The 26534-nt window shown below is 66.9% G+C and overlaps 1 protein-coding gene across 5 annotated transcripts in view; it reads right to left on the bottom strand.

Annotated features, from left to right (window-relative positions):
* SLC12A7 (solute carrier family 12 member 7) overlaps positions 1–26534 on the bottom strand; it is a 40114-nt gene that overhangs the window by 10668 nt on the left and 2912 nt on the right. For 3 of the 5 annotated variants that reach the window (XM_081522243.1, XM_081522239.1, XM_081522240.1), the window contains exons 2-17: positions 13560–13654; positions 13097–13219; positions 10843–10989; positions 9407–9461; positions 7884–8014; positions 7376–7617; positions 6646–6857; positions 5792–5959; positions 4288–4386; positions 3693–3750; positions 3248–3422; positions 2653–2771; positions 2407–2505; positions 1952–2071; positions 1173–1277; positions 672–840 (exon numbers count right to left, since the gene is read on the bottom strand). In XM_081522243.1, coding sequence (XP_081378369.1) covers positions 672–840; positions 1173–1277; positions 1952–2071; positions 2407–2505; positions 2653–2771; positions 3248–3422; positions 3693–3750; positions 4288–4386; positions 5792–5959; positions 6646–6857; positions 7376–7617; positions 7884–8014; positions 9407–9461; positions 10843–10989; positions 13097–13219; positions 13560–13574 — 2037 coding nt within the window. In that variant the 5' untranslated portion in view covers positions 13575–13654. The remainder of the gene's footprint in view (positions 1–671; positions 841–1172; positions 1278–1951; positions 2072–2406; positions 2506–2652; positions 2772–3247; positions 3423–3692; positions 3751–4287; positions 4387–5791; positions 5960–6645; positions 6858–7375; positions 7618–7883; positions 8015–9406; positions 9462–10842; positions 10990–13096; positions 13220–13559; positions 13655–26534) is intronic. The other 2 variants (XM_081522241.1, XM_081522242.1) reach the window with 2 other exon arrangements.

The raw sequence follows: 26534 nt of genomic DNA, 5'->3' as shown, positions 1-26534 counted from the left end.
GCCGGACAGTGGCCCGCGCCCCACAGCCAGGCTGGAGGTGAGCGGGGAGGCTGGATGGGGCTTGGGAAGGGCATGGGGGGCCATGGGGCTGCTGTCACAAATGCCTACCGTCTCAGAGACAGACACACAGCCAGGGAATAGAGACAGCCGGCGGCAGACCTGCCTGGAAGTGCCCTGGGCGGGTGGACGGAGGTGATGGGACACAGGCCACGCGGGGAGGGCCACGCGGCGCCCTTGCTGTGAGCCTGAACTGTCTGTCCACAAGGTGGGGTTTGAGGGTTCCGGACGGCAGGGCACCTGGGCTGCCCCAGAACCAAGTCAGAGGCCATGGCCCCGCCAGCAGAGCATCCGAGTCAGAGGACGAGTGCTAGCCGGCCCCCGTGGCCCCTCTGGACCGGGCCTGAAGCGGAGCAGGCGGAGCAGGCGGAACAGGAGCCGGTCCCACCCACTGGGAGTCCTGCCCTGCGGGCAGCGCTCACCGCTGGCTCACCGCCCTGCCCAGGCCTCAGGGCCCCAGCCCGCCCAAGGCCTCAGGGCGTGCACTCCAACTCCCTGCCTGTTCAAACTCAGAAACCACATCCGCTCGGAAACAAGAAGAGGATGCAGCGCATCCCACGGACAGTGGTGGGCGTGCCGGCTCCCCCCAACCCCCAGACCCCAGGCCAGCCCACCTCCTCGGCCTGCCGGGCCTCCACGTGCTTGTCCAGGAAGGTGCCCTCCAGCACGGAGCCCACGATGGTCAGGCCCTTGCCGGCCTTGAGCTGCGAGGTGAAGGAGAGCAGGCGGGGGTGCTTCACACGCTGCTCCGCGTCCAGGTTCAGCATCACGAGCACCTGGGGCCTGCGGGGTGGGGGGCTGTTACCATGGCAACTTGGCACCACCCCCAGGGAAAGCCCAGGTTCTACGGGGGGCAGCCCCTCCCAGGAGTGGGGATGCGGACAGGCACCCTCCATCTACAGCAGGGCCCCAACTAGGTCCGCTCACCCCCTGCACCCGACACCGCGACTAGAGATCAGACCCGAACTGAGCGGCCGGCAGGTGCTCGGGGACCACAGTGGTCCCCACTCCCAGTCCCACTGCCCCTAATGGGGAGGGCACCCCTTCTCTCCGTGAGGCCTGACCTCAGGACGAGGTGAGGGGTCGGGTGAGCAGCAGGTGTGGGGCCGGCTCACCTCCAGTTCTTGGTGTGCAGCGGGCCGTGCTCCACGTGCAGCAGGGCGTAGCGGGCAGCGTTCAGCGACAGCCCCCGGATGCCATCACCCCACTCCTTCTCGGCCCTGCGGGGTGAGGGGGGCACAGGCATGAGGCCCGGCTCCCAGCACACTTGGCTGGACCTGCAGGCAGCCAGCCCGGGGCCGTGGGGGTCTCTCGGTGCTTCTGTGACAAAGGGGGGCTTCCCGGGCTGGGCAGGAACGGGGCAGCAGGACACTGGGGGGACTTGTGTAGAATCGGGGTGGGGGGGTGCAGGCAGCACCAGTGCCCGCGTGGGACCGCCCGGGGCCCCCAACAAGGCAGACAGGGGAGGGGGCTCCAGGCGGGGCTGATGGGGGCTGCAGGAGCGGTCGAGGCCCCCAGACCCCCCCTCCAAGCTTGGAAGAGCTGCACGGGACCTTCAGGCTGCACCCCAGGAGGCCTCTCATCGCCCCAAGCCCAAGAAGCCGCCAGGTCCCTCCCCCGCAAGGCCTCTGCTCCTGGAGGGGGCCAGGGTATCCAGGGAAAACACCCCCATGACGGACCTGGGGCTCTGAGATGCAGATGACCCACCCATCGCTTAGGGTTTTATGGGGAACCCTTTAGAATCATTACGATCCTCCGTCATTAGATGGATCTCACAGCTTACAGACACACTGCTAAAATAGCGCGGTTTCTACACTCGGACACAGACAAACCCAGAGACACATCGTAACAAACACGAGCGGACCAGAAAGGGTGCACGTGGCCACCAACTCACCCGTGGTACTCAATGTACTTGTAGATGCAGCCGGCGATGAGCATGGCGCACAGCGCGTAGTACCAGGAGCAGATGAACATCAGGGCGAAGCACAGGCTCATGCCCAGGAAGGACAGGGTCCTGGGGGGGCGGCAGTCCAGGGCCACACTCGCCACCCGGATCCCGAGCCAGCGCCCGAGCAGCCGCCCTGGAGGCCTCACCCCACCCCAGCGGAAGGACCTGGGCCTTGGTGCCAGCTGAGGCTTGTCCACCCGGGCCGTCCCAAGGGCTGAAGCAGCCCCGGGGCTGGGAGACGGCCGGTCCAGGAAGGGCAGCCAGGGGCTGGGAGACGGCCATCCCGAGGGCTGAAATGGCCCCAGGGCCGGGAGACGGTCGGTCCAGGAAGGACGGCCGGGCCCTGGGGAGGCTGCCCCCTACGTGCCCCCGCGAAGGCAGGGGCTGCTCTGCACGCTCACCAGTGGTAGTACTTGAAGCGCGGGCGCCAGCTGGGTGTGCGCAGCAGTGTCTGCAGGGCGCAGGCCAGGTTCACGAACATGTAGCACATGAGGAAAAACCTGGAGCGTAAGCAGCAGCGTGAGGGCCGGGCCAGGTCCCAGGGGTCCTCCCAGCTGCGGCCACCGGCCCTATGAAAGATGGGCCGGGTCCCGGGGTCCTCCTAGCCTCATCCGCATGCCGAGCAGGTGCCCCCGGCGGCCACTCACATGGACAGGATGGGGGCCACGCTGTCCAGGGAGGCGATGAGGATGCCAGTCTCACAGATGAGGGCTGTGAGCAGCAGGGCCCACGTGGGCTCCCCGTTGGCCTTCCCGTGGCCGAACACCTGCCGGGAGAAGGGGGCGGGCGCAGGAAGAACACTCACACGCGGGCAAAAGGCTGAGACACTCACGTGCACCTCAAAGAAGGCCTTGGGGCGGCAACACAAGGACAGATCTCACCAGCCACAGCCAGGAGGAGAGGCCGGAACGCGGAGCCCGGGGCTCCCATCGAGTGCCGGCTGGGGGCACAGGGCGACACCCCGGGGCACAGGCTGGGAGGGCCCCGTGGGGACCGTGGTTCCTGGGAGGAAGCTTTACTCCCTGCCTCCTTCCCACACGCGGTCCAGGATGGGAAACCCAGAGCCCAGGGCAGACGCAGAGTGAGATGAGAACACAGGCCCAGGGTGGGGCAGCCAGGCTGCAGGTGGGGACCCGCGTCCCCCCGCCTTTGACCACGACGCTCACGCTCGGGGGCAGACCCCGGGCCCTCAGAGGTGGGCTTACCGGGGGTCTCACACGGGGCAGCAGCGGGGGTGCTCACCTGCAGGAAGGGGACGATGGAGTCCCGGGCAATGGCCTGCAGCAGGCGTGGAGCCCCCGTCAGGCTCTGCAGGCCGGCCCCGCAGGTGGAGAAGAAGGAGCCGATGACGATGACCCAGGGCGACGGCCAGGCCAGCATACCGATGACAAGGTTCCCCTGCAGGGCCTCCCCGAACCTGGAGGGGCGCAAGCTTCCAGAGGGCGGCTGAGGACAGACACCACCTCCCACCTCCCGACAGGCAGTGACAGCCCCCCACCGCCGGAGCCCCTGCACCCAGCTCTCCCGGGGCCCAGGGTCGCGGTGCGGGCTCCTGGCTCCAGCACGCCGGCCGCCGGGACAGCCTGACACGCGAGGCTGGACACCCTGCCCTCCCCAGTCTCAACGCTAGTCCCCAAGGAAACCAGCGCTGGCCCAGGAGCTCCCGGAAGCCATGAACGAAACATACTTATCTCGTAAGATCACGCCTTCGATGCAGGCCCCGAAAAGCACGATGCAGGAGAGGTCTGCAACCTGGGTCAAGGATGCAGCGGGCGCCACACGCTGGCCACAGGTAGGCCTGGACCAGCCCCCTGCCTGCCCACCCCATCTTGGGTCGCGGCCCCCCTGGACGGAACCTCGGGTCAGTCGGGATGGGCCTGGCCCTTGGCGTGACCACTGCTGGGACCAAGCGGGAACCCTCGCCGGCTGGAAAGGGCTGAACTCGGAGAGAAGCGGCCCCACCGGCACGGTGAAGCCAGGGACCCCCCCGCTCGACAAAATCGTGGTGCGGGCACACGTGGCTGCACATGATCATGTATCATGGAGCTGTGTGTTCACTACATGCAGTTCCCAGACAAAACCACGCTCTCCGACCAACCCAGGCTGGAGACAGGGCATCCCAGTCAGGGCGCGGCCGGCCCGGCCCCTCTGAGGGCGGGAGTGTGGTCAGGGCCACCCGAGGCCGCCCAGAGGTGGGGGGGCAGCTGGAGGAGCCGCGGAGGGCGTGGCCACAAGCAGAGGGCACGGCCGCCCACCCTCCCATACCGGGCCCCCAAGGATACAGATGAAAGACGTGGTCACGATGGCCAGGATGGTCCCGGTGGGGATGGACTTCTGTGCATCCCTGAGGTCGCCAGACCGGTTTGAGCCCGCCATGATGCCTGTGGAAACAGAGGGTGGCGATGCTCTCCAGGCACACCTGGGAGATGCCGCCCACCCAGCCCCGTCGGGCAGAGTCCGAGGACGGGGCGGGGGGGCTTCCTCACAATGCACGGGAGAGACCCCAAGCTGCACGGGGCCGCTGTCCGCACGCTGCGCCTCATAGACCCGGCTGGACCTCACCACACACCGCGGGACTGCAGGAAACATGGGTGGGCAACCCGAGGTCCCCCACACTGTCTGCAGGAACCAAGTCACGGCAGAGACCAGGGCATGGCTCAGCCCAGACTCAGCCCCGGGCGCCAACACCAGCCCCAGCCTCTGTGAGCACCCAGCTCAGACCTCGTCCCATGGACTCGGTTAATCCCCGTGGCCAGGAGTCAGAAAGTCCCGGGAGACCGCTGCCAAACGCTGACTCACCCCCGGGCCAGGTCTGGGTCAGCGCCTGACCCAGCCTCTGCCCCCCGTCCCTCGCAGGGAACAGCCTCCGCCTCCACCCCGTCGCGCTCCATCCAGCACATAAACTCGAAGTGAGTCCATCTGGGCTCAGCGCACAACCACACGGCGGCATGTCTGTCAGTGCCCATGGTCTGTCCTTGGTGTGGCCTGAGTAGAGCCCATGGGCACGGTGCCACGGGACGTGGAGACACCCACACCCACAGGAGAGGCTTCCACGTCCTCATCACCGACAGGTGGGGGTCAGGAATACAGGAGAAGACCCCCGGGGGGGCCGGACCCCACCCCCAACTGCCGCCTAAGTGACATGTGACCCACTTCCACGGAGAGGCTACAGAGACAGGTCCGCCTGCCCCCCAGCTCTGAGCCGCAGGCAGGAGGGGAGCGGCCCCCGGCAGGCTGGCCTCCCAAGCGTGTGTGGACAGGCTCCAGGGGGGCCTGGAGCAGAGAGGGACCAACGCTCAACCACAGGCTGCTCGGTCAGCCAGGGGACCCGGGCCAGGCTGAGGAGTTCCCAGGAGGAGGTGTGCGTGCGTGTACGCACACATGGGAGCCTATGGACAAGAATGTGTGCGTGTGTGTGGGGATGGGGACTGGCCTGCACCCAAGTCCCTCCAGGAAAGTCAGCAGACTCGCTCATAAGCACATGGACAGCGGCCTCTGACAGCATTGTGTCCACTGCTAACACCAAGGTCACAGGGCTTCTCTGAGTAACCCGGCCTCTCAAGAGAGCGTGGACGAACCTGCCTGACGGCATGCAGCTTCCCAGGCCTCCCACTCGGGACAGACGGGGAGCAGAGACCCTTGGGCTCATTTCTTGAGCCAAAAGGAGCAGAAACAGGGACGGGGGCAGGGGCGTGTGTGGGAGCTGGGGGGCCCTGACCCGCGGGAGCAGAAACAGGGATGGGGACGGGGGGGCGTGTGCTGGACCCGCCAGGACCCGGGCCTCACCGGTCACAGACGGGAAGTAGATGCCGACCAGCATGGTGAAGTAGGTCATGATGTCGGTGAGCACGTAGGGCAGCCCATGGGCGCGGGCCTCCTCTGGCACGGCCACCGAGGGCACCCCCTTCTTCTCCACAAACGCCCCCTTGTCCGCATACGCGTTCCACAGGTTGTCTGCGGGGGCAAGGGTGGCTCACGAGACCCCAGTACCCGCCTAGGGCTCAGCCCCCAACGCCGACCCCACCTGGACAGGGACGCGGACTTGAAGCAACCAAGCCCTGAGGAAATTAAGTCTCCTGACGGCCGAAGCAAAGGCTTCAACCTGAAGAAAACACCCATCGTGGACGACAGCCGGGCCGCCTACCCGTCACCTCCTCATTAATCCCAACTGCTGCTCCGCAAGCCCAAAGCTGAGGGCGTGATGCCGGGGCCTGACCTGCCCCCTCCAGGGCGCACCAGCCATCTAAGCTCTGGGGAGCACTAGCCCGGGGGGCCCCAGAGGGTCAGCAACCAGGGACGCAGTCACACGGCCACCAGCAGGACAGACGGACAGGGCCCCAAGGAGCGGGCGTGGATGGCCCAGCCGGCAGAGACTTGCTGGACATTCACCCAGGGGATGGACACTCACCTGGAGGGGGCTTCCACCCATGAGGGGGACGCTCATCGGGGGGGACCCTCACCCAGGAGGGGACATTCAGAGAGTGACAGTCACCAGGGGTGGACACTCACCTAGGAGGACACTCACCCAGGAGGGGACATTCACCGGGGGGGACACTCAGAGGGACACACACTCAGAAAGGGACACTCACCCACGGGGGGGACACACCAGGAGGGGACACTCATCAGGGGGGGACACTCACCCAGGAGGACACCGCTGGCCACGCCCGGGATGCCCTGGATCTGGGTGACGTTGTTGTGGAGGAAGTACTGGTCACAGGAAGTGCTGTCCGCAGAACCATTGCAGAAGATGCCCCAGAGCGCAGTGGTCGCTGAGCTATTGTTCACGGTGTGGACTTTGGCACAGATGTCGAAGCCACGTCGGGACAGCGTGCGGTTCCCCAGCAGACAGACCCTGGTGGGGGCGGGCAGAGAAAAGCCTCAGCCCACCGCCCCTCCGTAACCGAGCGCGGCTCAGGGGTCTGTGGGGAGGGGCTGCTGACACTCTCCACTCGGCTACAGGGGCGTCCAAGGGCGGGACGCCGCTGTCTGTCCCGCCACCTCTGCTCTGAGGCGTCTGATGTGGTGCGAATGGCCCGTGGCTCACCCACGGGTGCACAGGAGCCGGGGATGGGGAACTCAGGGCCAGCGCCTCCCCCACGAAGAGCCCCCTAGACCTGCCCCATGTGGACTGAGCTGGGGTTCGCTTGCTCTGTGACCGGGGCCGCCTCCTTCAATCCTGAAGGGGACAAGGAAGGACCCTGCTCAGGGGCTCCGGTGAGGACAGGCCTCGGCCGGGAACAGCATGGTGCTGCCAGATGGGCCCCAGGCCTGCCAGCCCATCCTCAACCCGGCCAGAGCGCCGATGGCTGTGGACACAGCCCGGCCAACACGCACAGCGGGTGCAGCCCCCAACCCCAGTGGAGGACTCACGGGATGTCGGGCGGGTCAAAGGCAGTCTTGATGACGCCGGCGTAGATGGCGAGGATGGACAGCACCACGCAGGCCAGGAACACCAGGGCCAGCTTGTTGACGTACTTGACGCCCACGAAGACCACCGTGGCCATGAGGGCCAGCGTGCAGGTCCCGTACACGCGCATATTATGCAGCAGGGCTGCGGCCTCACCCCCCGCGCCCTCGGGGTGCACAATGGCCGCGCCGGGGGAGATGTAGGTCTGCAGGGTGCAGAGAGGAGTCGGGAGGGCCGCCTGCACTCCCAGGGGCACCCCCGGGAGCAGGAAGGGGCCAGGGCGCCAGCGCCTCCCAGAGGGCCTCCTCAGGGGCTCGGTGCTGGGTGTCCCCCCACCTCCCCATGAGCCCCCATGCCCGCAGATGCCGCTGGGACAGACCCTCGGGTCACCAAACAGGGGCATCGGATGGCCACCGACGGGGCGCATGTCTGTGCTGGACAAAGGAGCCCGGCTCGAAACAAAGCACTTACCAAAAAAATCTCAATGGTCCCCAAAATGTACATGGCCCCCGCAAACGTGGTTCCCAGGTAGAAGCAGAGGCCCACGGCTCCCCCGAACTCCGGCCCCAGAGACCGCGATATCATGTAGTAAGAGCCACCCGCTGCAAGACACGCCAAACAGGACATGGGAGGTTACGCACGCGCCACCGACCGTGAATACGGGCCTCCTGGAGCAGACGGGCTCATCCCGGAATGGGGAACCCGGCCGCGAGGCGGCAGGCAGGGAACCCGCCTGGCATCCACAGGGACCTCCTCCCCGCAGGCAGCCGACTTCGGACGCCGTGACTGAAGGAGGTGCAGCCCCAAGCAGGAGGCCAGGACCCAGGGCCGAGACCACAATGGCTGGCACCTGCATTCTCTTAACTTCGCCTGAGAACATTTAGGAAACTGAGTCACCTGCTCCATATCTCATCTACGGGTACCCAGCTTGCCGGCCCGTCCCTGGTCCTCCTGCTGGTGGGCTGAGACCCCACTCGGACACCGACCAGGGACCATGTATGGCAAGGGGCATCTGGAGGACACCTGAGGGCACACACCCTCCTGAAGAACAGCTGACCCCTCAGGGGGCTGACCACAAGGCCCTCCCGGGACCCCCAGGCCGCCTCCCCAGCCCCTCCAGTGCTTTAGTGTAGCTTAGTCCTGGCAATGACTCGCCTTGGGAACAGAATCACAACCTGTGGGAAACCAGAATCCAGAACCAAAGAGACGCCAGCCCCACCCAGGGGCGGCAGCGTGAATGTGACAGGAAACGCCTCGGAGGCATTTCAGAGGAGAAACCCGGTTTCACGGCGACCCTGAGTGCATGGGCTCACCCCACGCACCCCACGCTGGCCTCACAGAAGCCCCGCTGCACCCTGGGGGTGGGGACACAGTGGGCAGGGGGCTCCCTGTTTAACCGCAGGGTCACTGCCTACGGGGCCCCTGGAGGGCAGCGCCTGGCTGTGCCGCAGGGTGAGCCTCCTGCCATCTGCTCCTCCGGATGCGGGCTCCCTCCTGCCCCTGCACCCTGGGGGTGGGGACACAGTGGGCAGGGGGCTCCCTGTTTAACCGCAGGGTCACTGCCTATGGGGCCCCTGGAGGGCAGCGCCTGGCTGTGCCGCAGGGTGAGCCTCCTGCCATCTGCCCCCCCGGATGCGGGCTCCCTCCTGCCCCGGGACCGCTCTCTGCTGCCCTGAGGCCACCTGGTGTTGGGGGCGCTTCAGTCGCTCAGTCGTGTCTGACACTTTGCAACCCTGTGGACTGCAGCCCACCAGGCTCCTCTGTCCATGGGATTCTCCAGGCAACAATACTGGAGTGGGCTGCCATTCCCTTCTCCAGGGATCTTCCCAACCCAGCGATCCAACCCAGGTCTCCTGCACTGCAGATGGATTCTTCACCACTGAGCCACCTGGGAAGCCCGAGGTCACCCAGGGTGCAGGGCAAAGGTCATAGGAAGTGGCCACACAGCACCGTCCACCCACGCGGCCCCTCCCCACCATGCCCGGCTCCCCTACCTGGGACCACGCCGTTGGTTGCGATCGCGCTCATGGAGATGGCGGTCAGCATTGTCTGTGGACAGAGAGGGGGCTTCTCAGGAGAAAGGGTTTCCAAGAGCCACCTCAGCATGCAGATGGCGCCAGGCCCGGGGCAGGGCCACTGCAGGCCAGCTCCCAGCTTTTGATCACAGAGGGGCTGGGCGCCAGCTGCATAGACGGAGCATTCAGGACCTCGGCCACTTGACCCCCAACGACGTGCTCCTGGGATCACCCAGGGGGACCCCAGCTCCAGGCCCTTCTACACTGAAGGGCTGGCTTCTAGTGGGTGCCCACTCTCTGTGGGATGCAAGGGGCCCCATCTAGATGTCCGTCTTCTTGGGGGACGCAGGGGAACACCGTGGAGGCACACCTCCAATGAGGCACCCAGGATCCCGTCTGCGCACCCCACACCCTGGGGCGGAGGATCACTGGAGCCTGTGCAGGGTGGGCTGCCTCCAGCCCCCACCACCTGCGCAAGGAAGTGGCCACACCTACGGGCTGCAGGGCAATCACTGCACAACCTGAGAACCAGATGGAAGGGCCCCAGGGAGGCGTGAGGCCTCAGTGAACAGCTGGCTGGGTCCTGCTGGGCTCGATTCCAGCTTAACAAGGCCCTGCTCTGTTTCCTGCTTTCATTGGTTTTGGGGGAGATTCTTCCAAAGATGCTCCCAGGCACACTGAGTGAAAGCAGCCTGTGCAGAAAAGCACGGCAAGACCCCACCGCGACCCCACAGCCGCGGGGCGGCCAGGACCTAGGGGAGGCCCACAGGGTGGCCGGGGGACAGGCGGGACGTCTGCGGGGGCCCTGGTCACCCGCCCTGCTGGGTCCTCTCAGGCCGGTGGCACTCGCGGTCAGGGTACATGAATGGCCCTCCTCACAATAGGAATGGAAGGAGGGGCGGGGCAGTTGCTGGGGGCCACTTGGGAGGGGGCCTGGTGCACCCAGGTCTGAACACGTCACCAGTGGGTGTCCCCTCCTTCCAATGGGAGCCCCGGGAAACACCCAGATGCTCCCAGTGGGCAGGGGAGCTGCTGGAAGTGCAGGACAGTCGGCCGGCCAGGAGTGGTGACTGTCCAGGGACCCTCACTCACCCCATTTCTGTGGAGGCGCCCCACCAGGCCCCCATCCCTGCTGGCCCATCCGCAGCCAAGGGCTGACCTGCCCAGGGTGAGGGTGGGGGTCCCGATGGCCAGTGCCCCCACTCATGGGTGAGGGTAGGGGTCCTGACAGGGGGACCCCGACAGCCAGCCCCACTCACAGGCAAGGATATGGGCCCTGACGGGGCCCTGACGCCCCCTTCACTCACGGGCAAGTGTTGGGGTCCCGACAGGGGGACCCCAACAGCCAGCCCCCTGCCCCACACACAGATGAAACTGGGGGCACCCTCACAGGGCTCTGATGCCCCCCCACTCACACAGGTGCAGCACATGGACACGATGAGGAAGGACTCGAGCACGCCGGCCGCCCCCACGATCCACGTGAGGCGCAGAAAGAGGATGACACCCAGGATGTTCTGCAAGCAGGGCAGGTAGACGCCGATGAAAGTGCCCATCCCGGGGCTCTGCAAGAGAGCAGGTGCTGCCAGGGCCGGGCGGGAGCTGCTTCCACGCCCCGGGACCCGGGACCGCAGAGAGGCCAGGGGACAGGAAGGCAAGCAGAGGCTGGCCAAGGTCGCAAGCCCCAGGGACGCGGAGGACACCGAGGGCTCGGGCAGAACCCAGAGCAGGACCCCCCACCAGGGGCAGGGGCAGGCTGCACCCTCCTCCCCCAGGGGCGTCGTGAGAAGGTGGGGAGTTGGAGCCAACTGCCCAGCACGCCTGCACCCTGGTCCTCAGCAGACCGCAACTCGGGGAAAGAGAGGCCAGGGGAGGGACCGGGGACCGGCCGCCATTCCCTAAACCACGACGGGCACAGAGACACCCGCCGTATCCTGACCACGAGGTGGACGTCCCGCAAGGGGGCGACCCGCGAGGGTGCACAGGGCATATGCTGCCTGCGGGTCACCCCTTCCCAAGGGTCCCGCCCGCACGGGGCAGACACGGCCTGGGAGAGGGGCTGCCCCGCCGCGGGGTAACCACGGGAGGGCGCGTGATGGAAACGGCCCAGGACCCCAGATGGACCATGCCAAAGAAGCCAGCCCGTCCTGCAGGTGGTCCACTCGGGATCTGGGGTCACCTGGCCAAGAAGACAAGAGAACACTTAACAGGAAGAAACGGCTTGAACTCAGGTGAGCAAGAGAAAAAAAGCTGGAGGACCGCCTTGCAAAAACACTTCCCACGAAAGTGTTCAGGCTGCCTGAAACAGGGCATCCGGTGGAGGCTGGGGAGACCCAGCCCACAGATGCCCCCTCAAAGGAAGCCAGGGGAGGGGCTTCTGGGGGAGACTGGGTGGGTGACACAGGAACACCTGCACTGGAACAGATGCCCCAGGAGGTGACTCCGGGGGACACCGATGGCTGTGGAGGTGGGTCAGAAGCTGGGCGGGTTCAGCCTGAGGCCGGGATGGCCCCTCAGCCTAGACCTTGAGTGCCAGCATGTGACGATCAAGGCAATCACGGGGTTTGGGGGGGAAGGTGGGTGGAACTGGGGGCTGAGGGCCTGGCGGCAAACGAGAGGGTGGCGCGGAGCCAGCCCTCTGGCTGAGAGGCAGTGGGCCAGTGGCCGAGGTGAGCCCCGTCCTGAAAGGCCACGCAAGGCCCCCAGCACTGCAAAAGACGCCACTTTGAAGGGTCAACCCGAGCGGTCCCCAGATACAGGACATGAGAGGCGCCTGGACCCTGGAGAAGGCGCCTTCAGGGGATGGACGCCCTGCCTCTGTGTCCCTCGGAGCGACCACGCTCAGTTCTTGGTGAGGCGGCTGAGCCATCCGGCAAACCCGCCCACCCGGCCACATGTTATGCCGAGGGTCCCAGGCGGCCTGCGTTGGCCTGCAGCACCTGCTCCCTGCCCCCGGGAGACGAAGGCCGGGGCCGCGAGTCCACAATCTCCCCTGCGCATACAGAGCCTCCCCGAGGCCTCCGTGAGGACCTGCAGGCAGCTTGACTCATCTTGGGAGAGTGTCCCAGAGAAAACGCTCAGAAATAAGGCCCTCAGGAAGATGGGGGCAGCACAGGGCCAGCGACGACAAAGTGAGGGGACCCGGGGGGTCCAGGGAGTGGGGGGCCTGGGGTGAGAGCACCTTGGCCAGGGCAGGGGACCCTGGGGGGTGGTCGCGGGATGGGGGGCATCTTGGCCAGGGGCCCTGGGGGGCGGTTGCAGGGTGGGGGTCACCTTGGCCAGGGGGCAGGGCAGGGGACCCCGGGGGGTGGTTGTGGGGTGGGGAGCACCTTGGCCAGGGGGCAGAGTGTGGGGCTCCGGGGGGCAGTCGTGGGGTGGGGGGCACCTTGGCCAGGGGCTCCGGCGGGGAGGTCGCGGGGCGGGGGGCACCTTGGCCAGGGGCCCCGGGGGGCGGTTGCGGGGTGGGGGTCACCTTGGCCAGGGGGCAGGGCAGGGGACCCCGGGGGGTGGTTGTGGGGTGGGGAGCACCTTGGCCAGGGGGCAGGGTGTGGGGCTCCGGGGGGCGGTCGCGGGGTGGGGGGCACCTTGGCCAGGGGCCCCGGCGGGGAGGTCGCGGGGCGGGGGGCACCTTGGCCAGGGGCCCCGGGGGGCGGTTGCGGGGCGGAGGAGCACCTTGGCCTGGCGCCGCCGGCTGTCCTCTGCCTCCTCGTGCTCCACCACGCCCTGGCTCAGGTTGGTGTAGTTGGCCAGCTTGTTGAGCAGTGAGGACACCATGGGGTTACTGTCCATCTCCTCCTGTTTTGGGGCCAAGACGTGCAGTCAGTTACACATCCCCACCCCGGAGACACCACCCAACTGACCAGATCAACCACCTGGAAGCATCCTCGCTCTGGCTGCCCTGAGGCCAACGAACGGGTCCAAAGTGATCAGGAGGCTCTGGACACAGCCCAGGGGTCAGGGCTTCGAGGTCAGAGCTCCAGGGCTCCCACGTGGCCTGGGTCCACCCCTCCGAAGGGGCTCCCTGAGGCCTCGGCCGGGACCCTCAGTGCACCGTGAGGCCGGGGGTGGGCCTCTTCTCTTGTGCGTAAGACGGCTCCTCCCGCCACCTCCCGCTTAGAGACGGAGTGAGGTTCACCTCAAAGAGCGCCATGTTCCTCCCTTCGTAGACGCTCTCTCTGTCCGCCTCCCCATGGCTGATGAACGGGCTGCTCTCCCTGGCGTGTCCGTCTCCTGCGGGGAGGGGCCCGGTGAGACGGGGCGGGGCTGGATCAGACAGGGCGGGGCTCCGTCAGGCGGGGAGGAGCTTGGTAAGACGGGGTGGGGCTTGGTGAAAGGGCTAAGGGCTCGGTGAGACGGAGCGGGGCTGGGTCAGACGAGACGGGGGTGGATCAGACAGGGAGGGGCTCGGTGAGACGTGGAGGGGCTCAGTGCGATGGGGCGGGGCTGGATCAGACAGGGCGGGGCTCCGTCAGACGGGGAGGAGCTCGGTGAGACGGGGCGGGGCCCGGCCAGACTGGGAGGGGCTCGATGAGACGGGGCGGGGCTTGGTGAGAGGGGGAAGGGCTCGGTGAGACAGGGCGGGGCTGGGTCAGGTGGGGCGGGGCTGGATCAGACGGGGCGGGGCCCGGCCAGACTGGGAGGGGCTCGATGAGACGGGGAGGAGCTTGGTGAGAGGCGGAGGGGCTCAGTGAGACAGGGCGGGGCTGGGTCAGACGGGGAGGAGCTCGGTGAGACAGGGCGGGGCTTGGTGAGAGGGGAAAGGGCTCGGTAGGACATGGTGGGGCTGGGTCAGGTGGGGCGGGGCTGGATCAGACGGGGCGGGGCCCGGCCAGACTGGGAGGGGCTCGATGAGACGGGGAGGAGCTTGGTGAGAGGCGGAGGGGCTCAGTGAGACAGGGCGGGGCTGGGTCAGACGGGGAGGAGCTCGGTGAGACAGGGCGGGGCTTGGTGAGAGGGGAAAGGGCTCGGTAGGACATGGTGGGGCTGGGTCAGGTGGGGCGGGGCTGGATCAGACGGGGCGGGGCCCGGCCAGACTGGGAGGGGCTCAATGAGACGGGGAGGAGCTTGGTGAGAGGCGGAGGGGCTCAGTGAGACAGGGCGGGGCTGGGTCAGACGGGGAGGAGCTCGGTGAGATGGGGCGGAGCTCGGTGAGACGGGGCGCGGCTTGGTGGGAGGAGGGGCTCGGTGAGACAGGGCGGGGCTGGGTCAGACGGGGCGGGGCTCAGTGAGACGGGGAGGGGCCCCGGTCAGACGGGGCGGGGCCCAGTCTGAGGCGGGGCGGGGCTTGGTGAGACAGGGCGGGGCTCGGTCAGACTCGGTGGGAGTCACGGTGGGTGACGAGGAAACCGGCCCCTCTTGACCTGGCCCCCACGCCCTCGGTGATCTGTCCGGGTAAGGGCGTCAGGCAGAGAGGAGGCCGAGGGCAGCGCTGGGTCCAGGAGCTTGGGGTCCCGCCGGACAAACATCTCACGACCAGCGGCTCCCGCAAGCCTGGCCGTGAGCGTCCCCGGGGACCGGCCTTTGTAAGGAGGCTCTGCTCTGACAGCGTCTCTGGCCCCCCGGGCCTGGGGACCCCACCCGCTGGGAGTCCCGCCCTGTGAGGGGGCCCGGAGCCCACACGGAGCACCCGCAGGCGGGCGGCCCACTGCGGCCCTGCCGTCTCTGCAGCTGTTCCTGTCGGGGAGGCCTGGGCCGCCAACCCCAGCTCGAGCGTATCGAGACCACTGGCATCACTCCCAGAGCGATGAAGGGTCCAGACCCTCAGACACGGGCCTGACCGTGTGCTCCAGGGGCAACGTGGGCAGAAAAACCAGCTGGGCACTGCTCTCAGCACGGCCCCGGCTCAGGGTCAATGCCGTCCCCGGAGCCGCCTGGGGACACAGCTGAGCTCAGGGAGCGCCGGGGCCCCCTGCACGTCAGCACCACCCACGGGCCTTCTGTGGCCGTCGCGGCCCCTACAGAAAGGGCTGAGCTAGGACACGGGAAAAGGCACCCAAGCTGGCTTCTCTCAGGGCCCCGGGCCAGCCCTGAGCATGGCCGTGGCAGAGAATCACCCACTCACCAGGTCCTGTTGGGTGGGGGTGACTCATGGGTGACCTCCGAGTCCCCAGAAAAAGCCCAGCCCAGACACACAGGGCAAGCGTGTTCTGTCCGTCCACGTCCCCACACCTCGCCACGAGACAAACAGGAGCCGCTGGGGCCCAGGGGTTGCCCCCTGCAGAGCCCTCCCAAATCCAGAGGCCCCACTCAGCTCCACGGCCCCCCACCCAGACCTCTCAGTCCCTCCCCACTCAGCTCCACGGCCCCCCACCCAGACCTCTCAGTCCCTCCCCAGAAGCTGCCCAGGGCCCAGCCGGTGGCAACACCCAGCAGACAGAGCCCCTCTGGCTGGACCCGCACTGCCCAGCCCCGGGGACTGCCGTGAGGGGCAACAGGCCCGTGGGGCCCAGAGCTGGGGTCAGTGCTTGCAGGGGGGAACCGCCAGCAGATGCTGGGAGCAGTAGTGAGAGCTGGAGGCAGGGACAGGGCTGCCCATGACCACTCCAGCTGCCCACTTAGCAGGGGTGGTCCCCGGACGAGCCGACCACCCAGCAAACCAAGGTCAGCTGAACGTGAGGGTCACGGGCTGACGATACCCAGGAGAGGACACGCCTGGCAGGGCTCCTGAGCCTCAACATGAGGAGCGGAAAGCCAAGCGAGGACCACCCACAGGCCAGGGCCTCCTTGGGAGAGAGGCCGCGGGGGACACAGGCCGGCTCCGGAAGGAGAAGACAGAGGCAGGTTGTCAGGGTGCAGAGCACAGCCGGGTACTTTCCACGGAAGATGTTGTCGGGCTGAGGGCGAAACCCAAGACCCACAGTCACTGAGGTCCTGATGCTGGTGACTGGACCGCAGGGCTCGTGAGAGGAAAGGTGCCTGTTCTGGGAGACGCAGAGGGCACAGCACCAGCCGCCTGCTCTCGGGAGACGGGACCAGCACGCGAGGAGGGGGCACGGGGGGCATGGGACAGGAGGGCCAGCGCCAGGGGGGACACGCACTCTTGCGCCCGAGTGTGTTCTCCGAAGCCGAAATTCTGACGTCAGGTCAAAACAAAGCCCGCAGTACACCCCTCCAGACCCCGTTTCCTCCTCTAGGGGGTCTTCCCGACCCAGGGGTGGGACCTGCATCTCTTAGTCTCCTGCACTGGCAGGTGGGCTCTCTGCCACTCGCGCCACCTGGGAAACCCTTTAAGAAATACAATTGCCCTCAACTAGGCGAGAATTTGTGCCTGAACATCCCCTCCCTGCTCGGCGGGCGTCTCAGCGCAGCGCCGGCCCCTCCCTGTCTCCTTCCCGCTTCCCGCCAGTCACTCAGCATCCTTTCCCGGTCCCCACAACCGGGCTTTTCTGGTAACAACAATCCTTTTTCTGGTAACGAGAGGCCAGTGTTTCCGACTGGTCTCTGGCGTAAACGGAAGCTGCAGAGAGCTGTCTGTGGACCGGATGCTGGAGGACACGCAGGCCTGCCCAGCCCCGAGAGCCGGCTCCAGCCACGCCAGCCAGGGCGCCGGCCGCCCCTGGAGGGGTGTCGGGTTCCCCCTCTGCCCGACCTTGCACAAAGTCACGGCCTCTGCCTGGGTCTTGTATTTCTCATCCGGGAGGAGTGGCTGACGCGGGCAGGGCCTCCGCTCCTGGGGCGCTCACCACAGCCCCGCCTGGAAGCACATCCTGTAGGGGGGGCTCCGGCAGGTCGGCCTGAGCGCCCTCAGGCACGGGGCGGCTGGGCACCTACAACAAGTCTAACCCCCAGGAACGGCTGGGAAAGCAAGCGGCGACCTCAGCTGGGAGCTGGGACAGCCCGCCAGTCCCCACGACTGAGGGAGCTCTGAGACCAGAGGCCGGAAGGGAACAGAAGGGGCCAGGACACGGGACAGGCCACCACCAGGGTGCACGGAGCCAGGTTGGGAGGATGTTGTAGCTCGTCCGCACACAGGACGACTGTGGAGACTGGGAGACAGCGCCGCGAACGCCCCGCCCCCCCACACCGAGGCCAGGACGGGCCACAAGCTGCAGGCGGGCAAGTGTGGCAGGCGCGTGCACACAGGGAGCCCGGCACCCACGGGGGGCCTCCGCCTTCCCACCTCACTGCTTCTGACCACAGTGTTGACACCACGTGCAACGAGCACAGAGGACGCGGGATACACACACACAAAGCACCAGAGACACAGCAGCACCCCCGCACCCCCAGCGTCTCCCTAAACCCCGTGGGCCTGGAGGCTGCCCCCATCACACCTCGAGCTCGCTTCCCACGGGGGACCACCGTCTCCACCGCTCATCCTTCCATCAGGACACGCCTCCCTCCCCTGCTGGAGAAGCCTGCCAGAGAGTCAGCCCTCGAGGCTTCCCCAGGGCTCGGGCCCAGCACCACGGAGACTCGCACGCCGGAACAAGCGCCTTCCCAAGCAGGGGTGCGGCCACGGGCGGGCGGCCTGGACCGGGCCAGGGGCAGCCTTCTCCTCCCCAATCCGCTCCAGCTGAGACCCCTGGCTGAAGATCAAAGAGCAAGTGCTTCTTGGGCTCCCCTGGTGGCCCGCGGTGAGGAGCTCCTGCCAAGCAGGAGACATGGGTTCCAGCCCTGGGCTAGGGAGACCTGGGGAGACCCCATGTGCCCTGGAGCAGCTAAGCCCATGGCCCCGGAGCCTGTGGTCCGCAGCAAGAGAAGCCGCCGCAATGAGCAGCCCGCTCGCTGCAACAGAGAAGGCCTGGGCAGCAATAAAGACCCAGCGCGGCCAAAATAAAAAACACAAAACACCCACGCACAGAGATCAGGGTCGCAATTAAAGGAAAAATTCAATGTTTCCACCAGAGCGGCTCACCTGTGTTTCCACAGAACACCTGTCACCCTTAACCGCTCTCACCTCCGGAGAACACACAGCATCGGCTTTCACCTCTCAAGGGAGCAGCAGGTCCCAACTCCCGTCCGCACAGAGGCGTCCCCAGGCCTGAGCCCTCCACTCACATGGGGCTCTGAAGGGCCGGGGTCCTCCTGGGGCCCAGACCCCACTCCGGGCTTGCAGCCCTGTGCTCACTCTGCTTGTTCGTGATGACGGGGACCCAGGACCAGCCCGAGCAGAGGGAATCCCGGGGGCCCCGAAGCATCCACCCTCCTGGGGCGGGTCCCCCCGGTACCCCCGAGGGCCCAGCGGCCTTCAGGCCACGTGACGAGGCCGCCTTCGATGCAGATCAGGCGTCCGGGGCCAGGCCGGCCGGGAGGGCAGGCCCCACCCTGCCGTCCCCAGGCCGGGGCGCTCAGGACAGGCGGTCCCTCGGGTTAACCCGCTGTAACGGGCAGCCCAGGCTCTGGGTCGATGTCTATCACACAACGGCCTGGAGGCCGCAGGGCGGACCCCTGCCGCCGCCAGCAGAGCCAGCCCTTCCGTGCGTCCGTTCCCCACTCGCCCGCACAGCCTGCCTCGGTTCACAGGCGGGGTCCCCTCAGAAGCCCCCAAGGTGCCACGGGTGGGGCTCACCCTGCACGCTGACCCACCCCCGCAGCCTCCGCCCTTTTCACTTGCCCTGCACCCGGTTTCCCCACAGTAGTTTTGATGCCCCACTGATGGCTCCACGAGATGCAAACTGAGTCCCAAGTCAGTAAACCTGAGTAGGGACCAGGGACGTGTGGAACGCATGGCTCTGGACTCAGGGCAGGAAGTCCGCATGGCGCTCTGGCTCCTGCTCCCCCGAGAAGACTGCGCATCCCTGTCATGAACACGGCAGGGCCTTCTGCAGGGTGTGGGGGGTGGCCTGGACCAGGCAGGGGCAGAGCCCCGGTCAGAGCCCTGCCCACCGAGGCCCCAAGGACAGCGGCCTCCTCCCCCTCCTCCGGGCCTGTGTTTGGGGTTCAGCACGTGTCTCGGGAAAGGCCCCCAGGCTCAGGGCCAGAGGCACTCCCGAGGGTCAGCGGGGCCATGGCCCCTTCCCACCCCCAGGTGTGGGCAGCCTGCACGGGGTTGCGGGCGGTGGGGGGCACCCAGTCCTCTCGGGGGGCGCAGGGCGCCTCCAGTACAGCAGCCCCACCTGCCGCCCTCGTGGTGAGCCCGACCAGCCACTCCCTGGGCTCCCCTCCAGGTCACCCGTGGCTGGGACCAGGAGTTTCAGGTCCCACGACACCCAGAGTTAACGAGCGCCCCCTGCCCTCCATGCTCTGCGGCCAGGATCGACGCTGGATCTGACATCCAGGGCCTGGCCACGAGCGCACGCCCCGAGGGGCACGGGCCGAGAAGGAGCACCTGCGATCAGGCCAGAGAACAGAACCGCTCGAGCCCGGGGCTCCTAAGGTCTCACAGCAAGTCTGGGGCTGAAACGGTAACTTGTTCTGCAGCGAAGACAGAGCAAACACTGAGAGGAAAGCAGAGGACAGGAGCCACCCACGGCCCCTCCAGCCGACACCGCGTCCGCTCCTGGAGGGCCAGCCCTCCCACCCGGGGCTCTGGCGGGAGACGGACGCACCAGCCCACAGCTGGGAGCTGCGAGGGGGTGGCAGGTGGACGAGCCCCGGGCCCCCCAGCCTCCGCGGGTCTGCCTGACCCTAGCTCTCGGCCTGGGAGGCCCCCTGCCGTCTCAAGGAGGAGCAGATGCGAGACTCCACGTGCCAGGAGCCTGGCCGGGTGACCCCCGAGTTGGCAAACTTCATCTCTGTCCTGTGCACCCAGCCCTTCTGCCCCGCCCCGAGCTGACCCCACCACCACCAAAGCCCCCCTGCCAGAGCTACAGGCAGCATCGTCCCACCCCTGGACCACGGGCGCAGGGCTGGAAGCAGGCCCGGCACCCCGCCCCCACCCGGGAGTGCCTTCCACACGCGTGCGTCTGGCTGGCCGCCCGGAGCCAGCGCCCGGCGGGCGGGTGAGCTCAGCGTGGAGAGGCAGGCAGGGCCTGCTTATGGCACCTCTGAAAGGCCCTCATGAAAGGGCACGTCCCTCACTCCCAGGGGCATCCCGCCACCAGCACCCTGGCGTGACCAGGAATGAGCTGAATCTAACAGTGGTAAGGCCCACCCGGTCCAGGTGTGTCCCGCTCACCGCCCGCTAACCCACCGCCACCGCCTCCCACGCTGTCCCACAAAGCCCAGGGACAAAGGTGCTCCTGCAAAACACCGAGGACGAGGTGGACTCAGAGAAGGACTCGGGAAGGCTCCGGGGCGGGAGGGAACAGCTGCCCTTCAACCAGGACCGAGGCCACGGCCACCCCAACAGTCGGGCCAAAGACACCACCTGCTGAGACGGGAAGGCTCCGGGGGTCTCGGCTACCGAGAGGCGCCAACACAGAGGAGCAGCCGGACACCCAGGGTGCACACAGACGCACAGGTTAACACACGCGTGTGGGCACAGGGCACAGCTGGGCCCTCGGCTCTGAGCTGGCTCCTCCAGAGCAGAGCGTATTCCAGGGACTTTCCTCCCGTTTGGACACGACCCCACGCCAGGCGGTGAGGGCGGCCGCTAGACTCAGGGAACCTGGCTCCCTGCCACCCCTCAGTCACGTGGGTGCCGCGGCCACTCCTTTCTCAAGGACCTGCGGCTGTGATGCCAGCCTAGGTGGGGCGCAGGGCCGGCCCAGCCAGGGCCAAAGGCGGGAGGCGGGCACCCCAGCGGTCTCCTGGGATGGCTCCCGTTACCGGCTCAGGCTCCATCTGGCCGTGGTCGAGACCCCGCTCAGAGAGAGAAGGAAACCCAAGAACCACCTAGTGCTCCTCTCCTCTGATGCCGGCTCCACGCGATCCCTCCCCAGGGAACGTCCCGTCCGGGAGCCTCCCAAGAACCGGGCCTGACCCAAGGGTCACCTCTGGGACAGGCCGGCTCCAGCGGAGGAAAAAAGGCAGGGTGAAGAGCCTCAGCAAGGCACGGGGTCTCTGAAGGGCCTCCTGCCCCCAGGGGGACAGCCCGCTCCGGGGGACACCTGGGCACGGAGCCTTGGGGGACAGCCGTACGCTGACCACGTGCAGACCCCAGACAGGCTTGGCTGCAGAGCAGCTGCAGGCCAGGCAGAAGGGAGTGCTTCTGGCTGCGAGGGGCAAACGCAGGCCCGTCTGGCTCCCCCCACCCCGAGCACACGGCCCGAGCGCAACCTGAGCCCAGGGAACTCGCACAGGGTCACGGGCCCCACCCCGGCCGCGCAAAGCTCAGAAACGGGACTCACAGCCACCCCGGCTCTGTTCTCAAAAAGAAAGCACCCCAAAAAGAGGAAACAAACGCAGGCCAGTGCCCCGCCTCTGGGCCCTGAGCAGAGGCGCGGGCAGCTGGCCCCGTGCAGACACCCGAGGCCCCAGGCAAGACCCCGCACCAACAGCTCCCATCCACCCACCGGGGGCACGGCTGCAGACCCCCACCCCCAGCCCCAAGGGCACCTGGACGGGGCACTCACTGGGGCTCCTGGCAGCAGGCTCCGGGCCCAACACAGCGCGGGCTGCCTTGGACGGGGGAGCAGCCATGGATGGGAGAGCCAGGGCGTCTCATTCCTGGGCTGGTCCCACCGCAGCGCGGCTTATCTGCACGGACCAGGCCTGCTCTCAGCGGGAGTGCCCGCTTTCTCATAAAAGAAAGGTGTTAACTCTTCGTGCTCTGCTCTAAGGGCAGCGCTGCCCCAGGCCCCCCGAGCAGGCAGCCCACAGCGGCTGCCCACCGCAGTCCACAAGGCCCCAGGCCCAGCTGCCCTGCCCGAGTGCTGTCGACTCCCGCCAGGCCCCAGACCAGCGCCCTGGCCTCCGTCTCACGGGCCCCCTGGCAGGAGGGGCTTCCCTCTCGAGCCTGAAGGCAGTGGCTGCAGGGATGATTGTCAACACTCACCGCCGGACATCATCAGCCTCTGTCCTGCAGCCTCACGCACGTGCGGCCGGGGATGGAGACCCCAGGTGGCCAGCCGGCAGCACACGTCCACCCACAGCCTGTGGCTCCAATTCCCACCCCGAGCTCGACCACGGGCCCTGGGAAGGTACCCCCGCCAGAGGCCGCCATCCCCTGGTGCAACAGTCCAGGCCGACCCAGGGGTCACTCGGCCAGGCACCAGGACCTGCTGGGGTCAGCTTGAGAGTACGGCCGCTGGGCAGAGCCCCGTCCCCACGGCCAGGTTCTCCGGGGGGCAGGAAGCGGAGGGCAGCCTCCTGACCCACGGTGTCCAGCCTGGCAGACACCTCTGGCCACCCGGCTGCCGCTGCACAGCCTGTGACGCCCTGAGCTGCAGCAGATCAAGACCCTGGGGGACCACGGCCCTGATGGGTCCACGAGCTCATCACCGTCTCTGGGCGGCCCCCAGTGGTCCAGAGAGTCTCCCCCATCCCCCCTCCCCCAGGCAGAGCTTACCAGCCCACCACCCACCTCCACACAGGGGATGTGGTATGCTAAGTCACTCAGTCATGCCTGACTCTTTGCGACCCTGTGGACCGTAGCCTGCCAGACTCCTCTGTCCATGGGATTCTCCAGGCAAGAATACTGGAGTGGGTTGCCATGCCCTCCTCCAGGGGATCTTCCCGACCCAGGAATCGAACCTGCGTCTCTTGTGTTTCCTGCACTGCAAGTGGGTCCTTTACCACTGAACTTCGCTGGTGGCTCAGACAGTAAAGAATCTGCCTCTAATGTGGGAGACCTGAGTTTGATCCTTGTGTCAGGAAGCTCCCCTGGAGAAATAAGTGGCAACCCACTCCAGTATTCTTGCCTGGAAAATCCCACAGACGGAGGAGCCTGGCGGGCTACAGCCCACGGGGTCGCAAAGAGTAGGACACGACTGAGCAACTTCACTTTCTTTTCTTTCTATCTTTCCTTCACTACTAGCACCACCTGGGAAGCCCAAAGCAGGGGACGTTTAGAGTCAATTGCTCGATTACCCTGATAATCCACGCAGCTCCTGGTCCCCTCCAGTCCCAGGGTGAGAAGGGGACCCCGCTCTCCAGCAGGGCTCGGGGCACCACCAAGCAGCAGGCCTACCCAGGGCTAGAGCAGCAGTGATTCCTTCAGCCCAGCCCGCCGCCCCACCGAGGCGCAGGGCAGAGGGGCGGTGAGTGGGCCCCGCTGGCCCCTGGGGCCCCTTCATCCCTGATGGAGCCCGTGGAGCACACAGGCGCCTCTGTGCCTGGGCTGCCAGGGACCCACACACAGGGCAGCACTCCTGCCAGCACCCCAGACACACACAGACACGCACACAGACAGACACACAGACACGCACAGACATACAGACAGACACGCACAGACACACAGACACGCACAGACACACACACAGACATGGACAGACACACAAACACACAGACACACACACAGACACACACGAACATGGACAGACACACAAACACAGACACACACACAGACACGCACAGAGACACAGACACGCACACACACAGACATGGACAGACACAGACACGCACAGACACAGACAGACACACAGACACGCACAGACAGACAGGGCAGCGCTCCTGCCAGCACCCCAGACACACACAGACATGCACAGAGACACAGACACGCACAGACACACACAGACACGCACAGACACAGACACACAGACACGCACAGACACCCACACAGACATGGACAGACACAGACATGGACAGACACACACACAGACATGGACAGACACACACGCACAGACACACACAGACACACACACACAGACATGCACAGACACACAGAGACACACACACACACGGACAGACACACAAAGACACACAGACATGGACACACGCAGACACACAGACACACACACAGACATGCAGACACATACGCAGATACGCAGACACACACACAGACATGCACAGACACACAGACACGCAGACATGCACACACACACACACGCGTCACCCCAACAGGCTGGGGCGCCCTGCCGGCTGCAGGCCGCCTCTCCATGGAATCCCCCTGGGTCAGCTCAGTGTCCCGTGGCTTCAGGCCCTGAGTCATCACCCTGAGGTGCTGGTCTCAGGCCAGGCTCCCCCGCCCCCCACCCAGGGGCTGCATCTCAGGGAGCTGAATTTCTGGAGGGCAGACTGCTGGTCTCTTCAGGCAGCCAGGCCCAGCACAGACACACATGCCCCTGTCGCCGAAGGGAGCCGCGCACGCAGAGGTCTGTCTGCAGGGCCAGCCGCTCCCGGCTCGATGCCACAGCCCACCTGCGAGGGAGGCAGCTGGGTGCCGGCTTCCCCTGGAAGGAGCAGCTCCCAGGGCAGGGGCCTGCAGCTCGGAGGGCCCCGGGCGGGACCGCCAGGAGGCCGGGGCAGCCCTGGGCTCTATGTGGGCGGGGCCGAGGGCGGCGGCTCCCTGCCGTTGTGCAAGCGTCCCCTGAGAGGCCACCATGCCGCCCAGCGGCTCCTGAAGCCCCCATCTCCCCCTGAACCCTAAGTCACGAGCTGGTTCCTACAGCCGCCCTCCACCAGGACAGGGCAGAGAAGCCCTGCTCACTCACTGACACCCCTGGACCACGACGGACCAGGGTGGATGCTCCACAGCCTTCACTGAACAAACTGCAGCTGCTAGAAACTAGTGCCCAGCGGCCCCGGGCCCGCCCAGCCCCTTGGGGGGCTGCTGTCAGAGACAGACCCTCGGGAGTATCCTTCACACCCAGACTCAGGCGGCCAGCACCACTGGTGTCCACAGCTCAGACGCCCACCCAGCCCAGCGTTGAGACTGGGGGTCCTGGGGCGTTCCAGAGGAAAAGACCACAGGGAGGGGTCTAAGGCTCCTCACAGGAACCGAGGGCACGTGAGCGGAGAGCAGACTTGGATCCGGGCACAGGCGTCTGAGCAGGGCCAGCACGGCCCACAGGGTCGGGCTCCCCCAGGAGGCAGCACCTCCAGCCCCCCGACCGGACGCAGACACCCCAGCACACATGACCCGACCTCGGGAACCTCCACCCGAGGCCCGCACACGCCTGCAAACATGCACACACACAGGTCTGCTCGGCAGGGGAACTCAGAACGCTTCTCCCAGTTTCCAAGAAAAGGACCCGTGGCCTGGAGGTGGCCCCAGAGCCTCGACAGGCACGGGAAGGCCAGACCGCAGGCCGCCCGTCCCATGAGCGTCCAGGCCTGGGCTGTCCTGTGCCTTTAAAGATGGAATCTGGCTCTCCTGACTCCATCCAGCATCACGACTCACCCCGAGCGCAAGGTCTCGAGCGAGATCCGCAGCCCAGACCGCCCACAGAGATTCCCACGGCGGGGGTTCCGGACACTGGCCCGGGTCAGCCCTTCCTGCTCAGCGTCCGCAGCCCTTCCTCCTGGAGCCCCGCGACGGGGCAGCGCTGCACGCCTGACCCGCGGGACAGGACCCGCAGTGTCGTCCTGGGCCCCTGCGGCCACGCTCACGTCCTTCGCCCAGTGCCCCGCTCCGCATTCTGGCCCCTCGAGGGCCGCAGCCACACCGGGCAACGGGCAGCACAGGGCCTGCTCCCCAGGACCCCAAAGTCCCAGCAGGATCCAAGAGGATGCCCCCAGGGCTTCCTGGGCGATTGGTCCCCTTCTCAGAGGTCAAGGAAGCCCCAAGGTGACCCTCAGAGCCTGAGCCGCACAGCAGAAAATGACAGGAAAGGCATCCAAAGAGGAAGAGGCAGGAAGGAAGGGGAAGTGAGAGCGGAGCTGGGGGAGGGGAGAGTCTGGGGGGAGACGGGCGGCACCCCCTGTGCTGGCGCTGGCGGGGTCCGGCGACCACCCTGGGGGCGCACACAACACCTTCCAAACATTGGACGCCCCCCCCCCACCGCCCCAGCACTGCCTGCAGGCCTCCCCCCAAGCTCTAAAGCCCAGGCCTGCCAACCCGACTCAGCCAAGGTCAAAACAGCAGCAGCGGTGCAAGGTCAAGACTCGGGTGTCAGCCACTGCACCCCGGTGGGGGTGGAGGCCCAGGCCTCGGACGGACAGGAAGTGGACCCTGGCTTTGCACGCTGACCACAGGGCTCCACGCGGGCCTGGCCCGGAGCTCAGGGGAGCCCAGGCGGCCTCCACGTGTCACGGGCTCGCGAGCCACACCTGCGGACTCAGGTGGGCAGGCTCAGGATGGTCCCGCGGAGCTCCGGGTCAGCCAAGTAGGCTGCAGAGGTGAGCCCCGCCCCCCGGCCTATTTCCAGCCTGGTCCAGCTCGGGAGGGCCTCCCTGGGCTTGTCTCACC

This window comes from Giraffa tippelskirchi, chromosome 8, assembly GCF_054371585.1.
Source record: "Giraffa tippelskirchi isolate mGirTip1 chromosome 8, T2T-mGirTip1v1.2.pri, whole genome shotgun sequence".
NCBI classification, from domain to species: Eukaryota; Metazoa; Chordata; class Mammalia; order Artiodactyla; family Giraffidae; genus Giraffa; species Giraffa tippelskirchi.
Note: the sequence above shows the minus strand (reverse complement) of the source record. Positions and strands in the feature narration are given on the sequence as shown.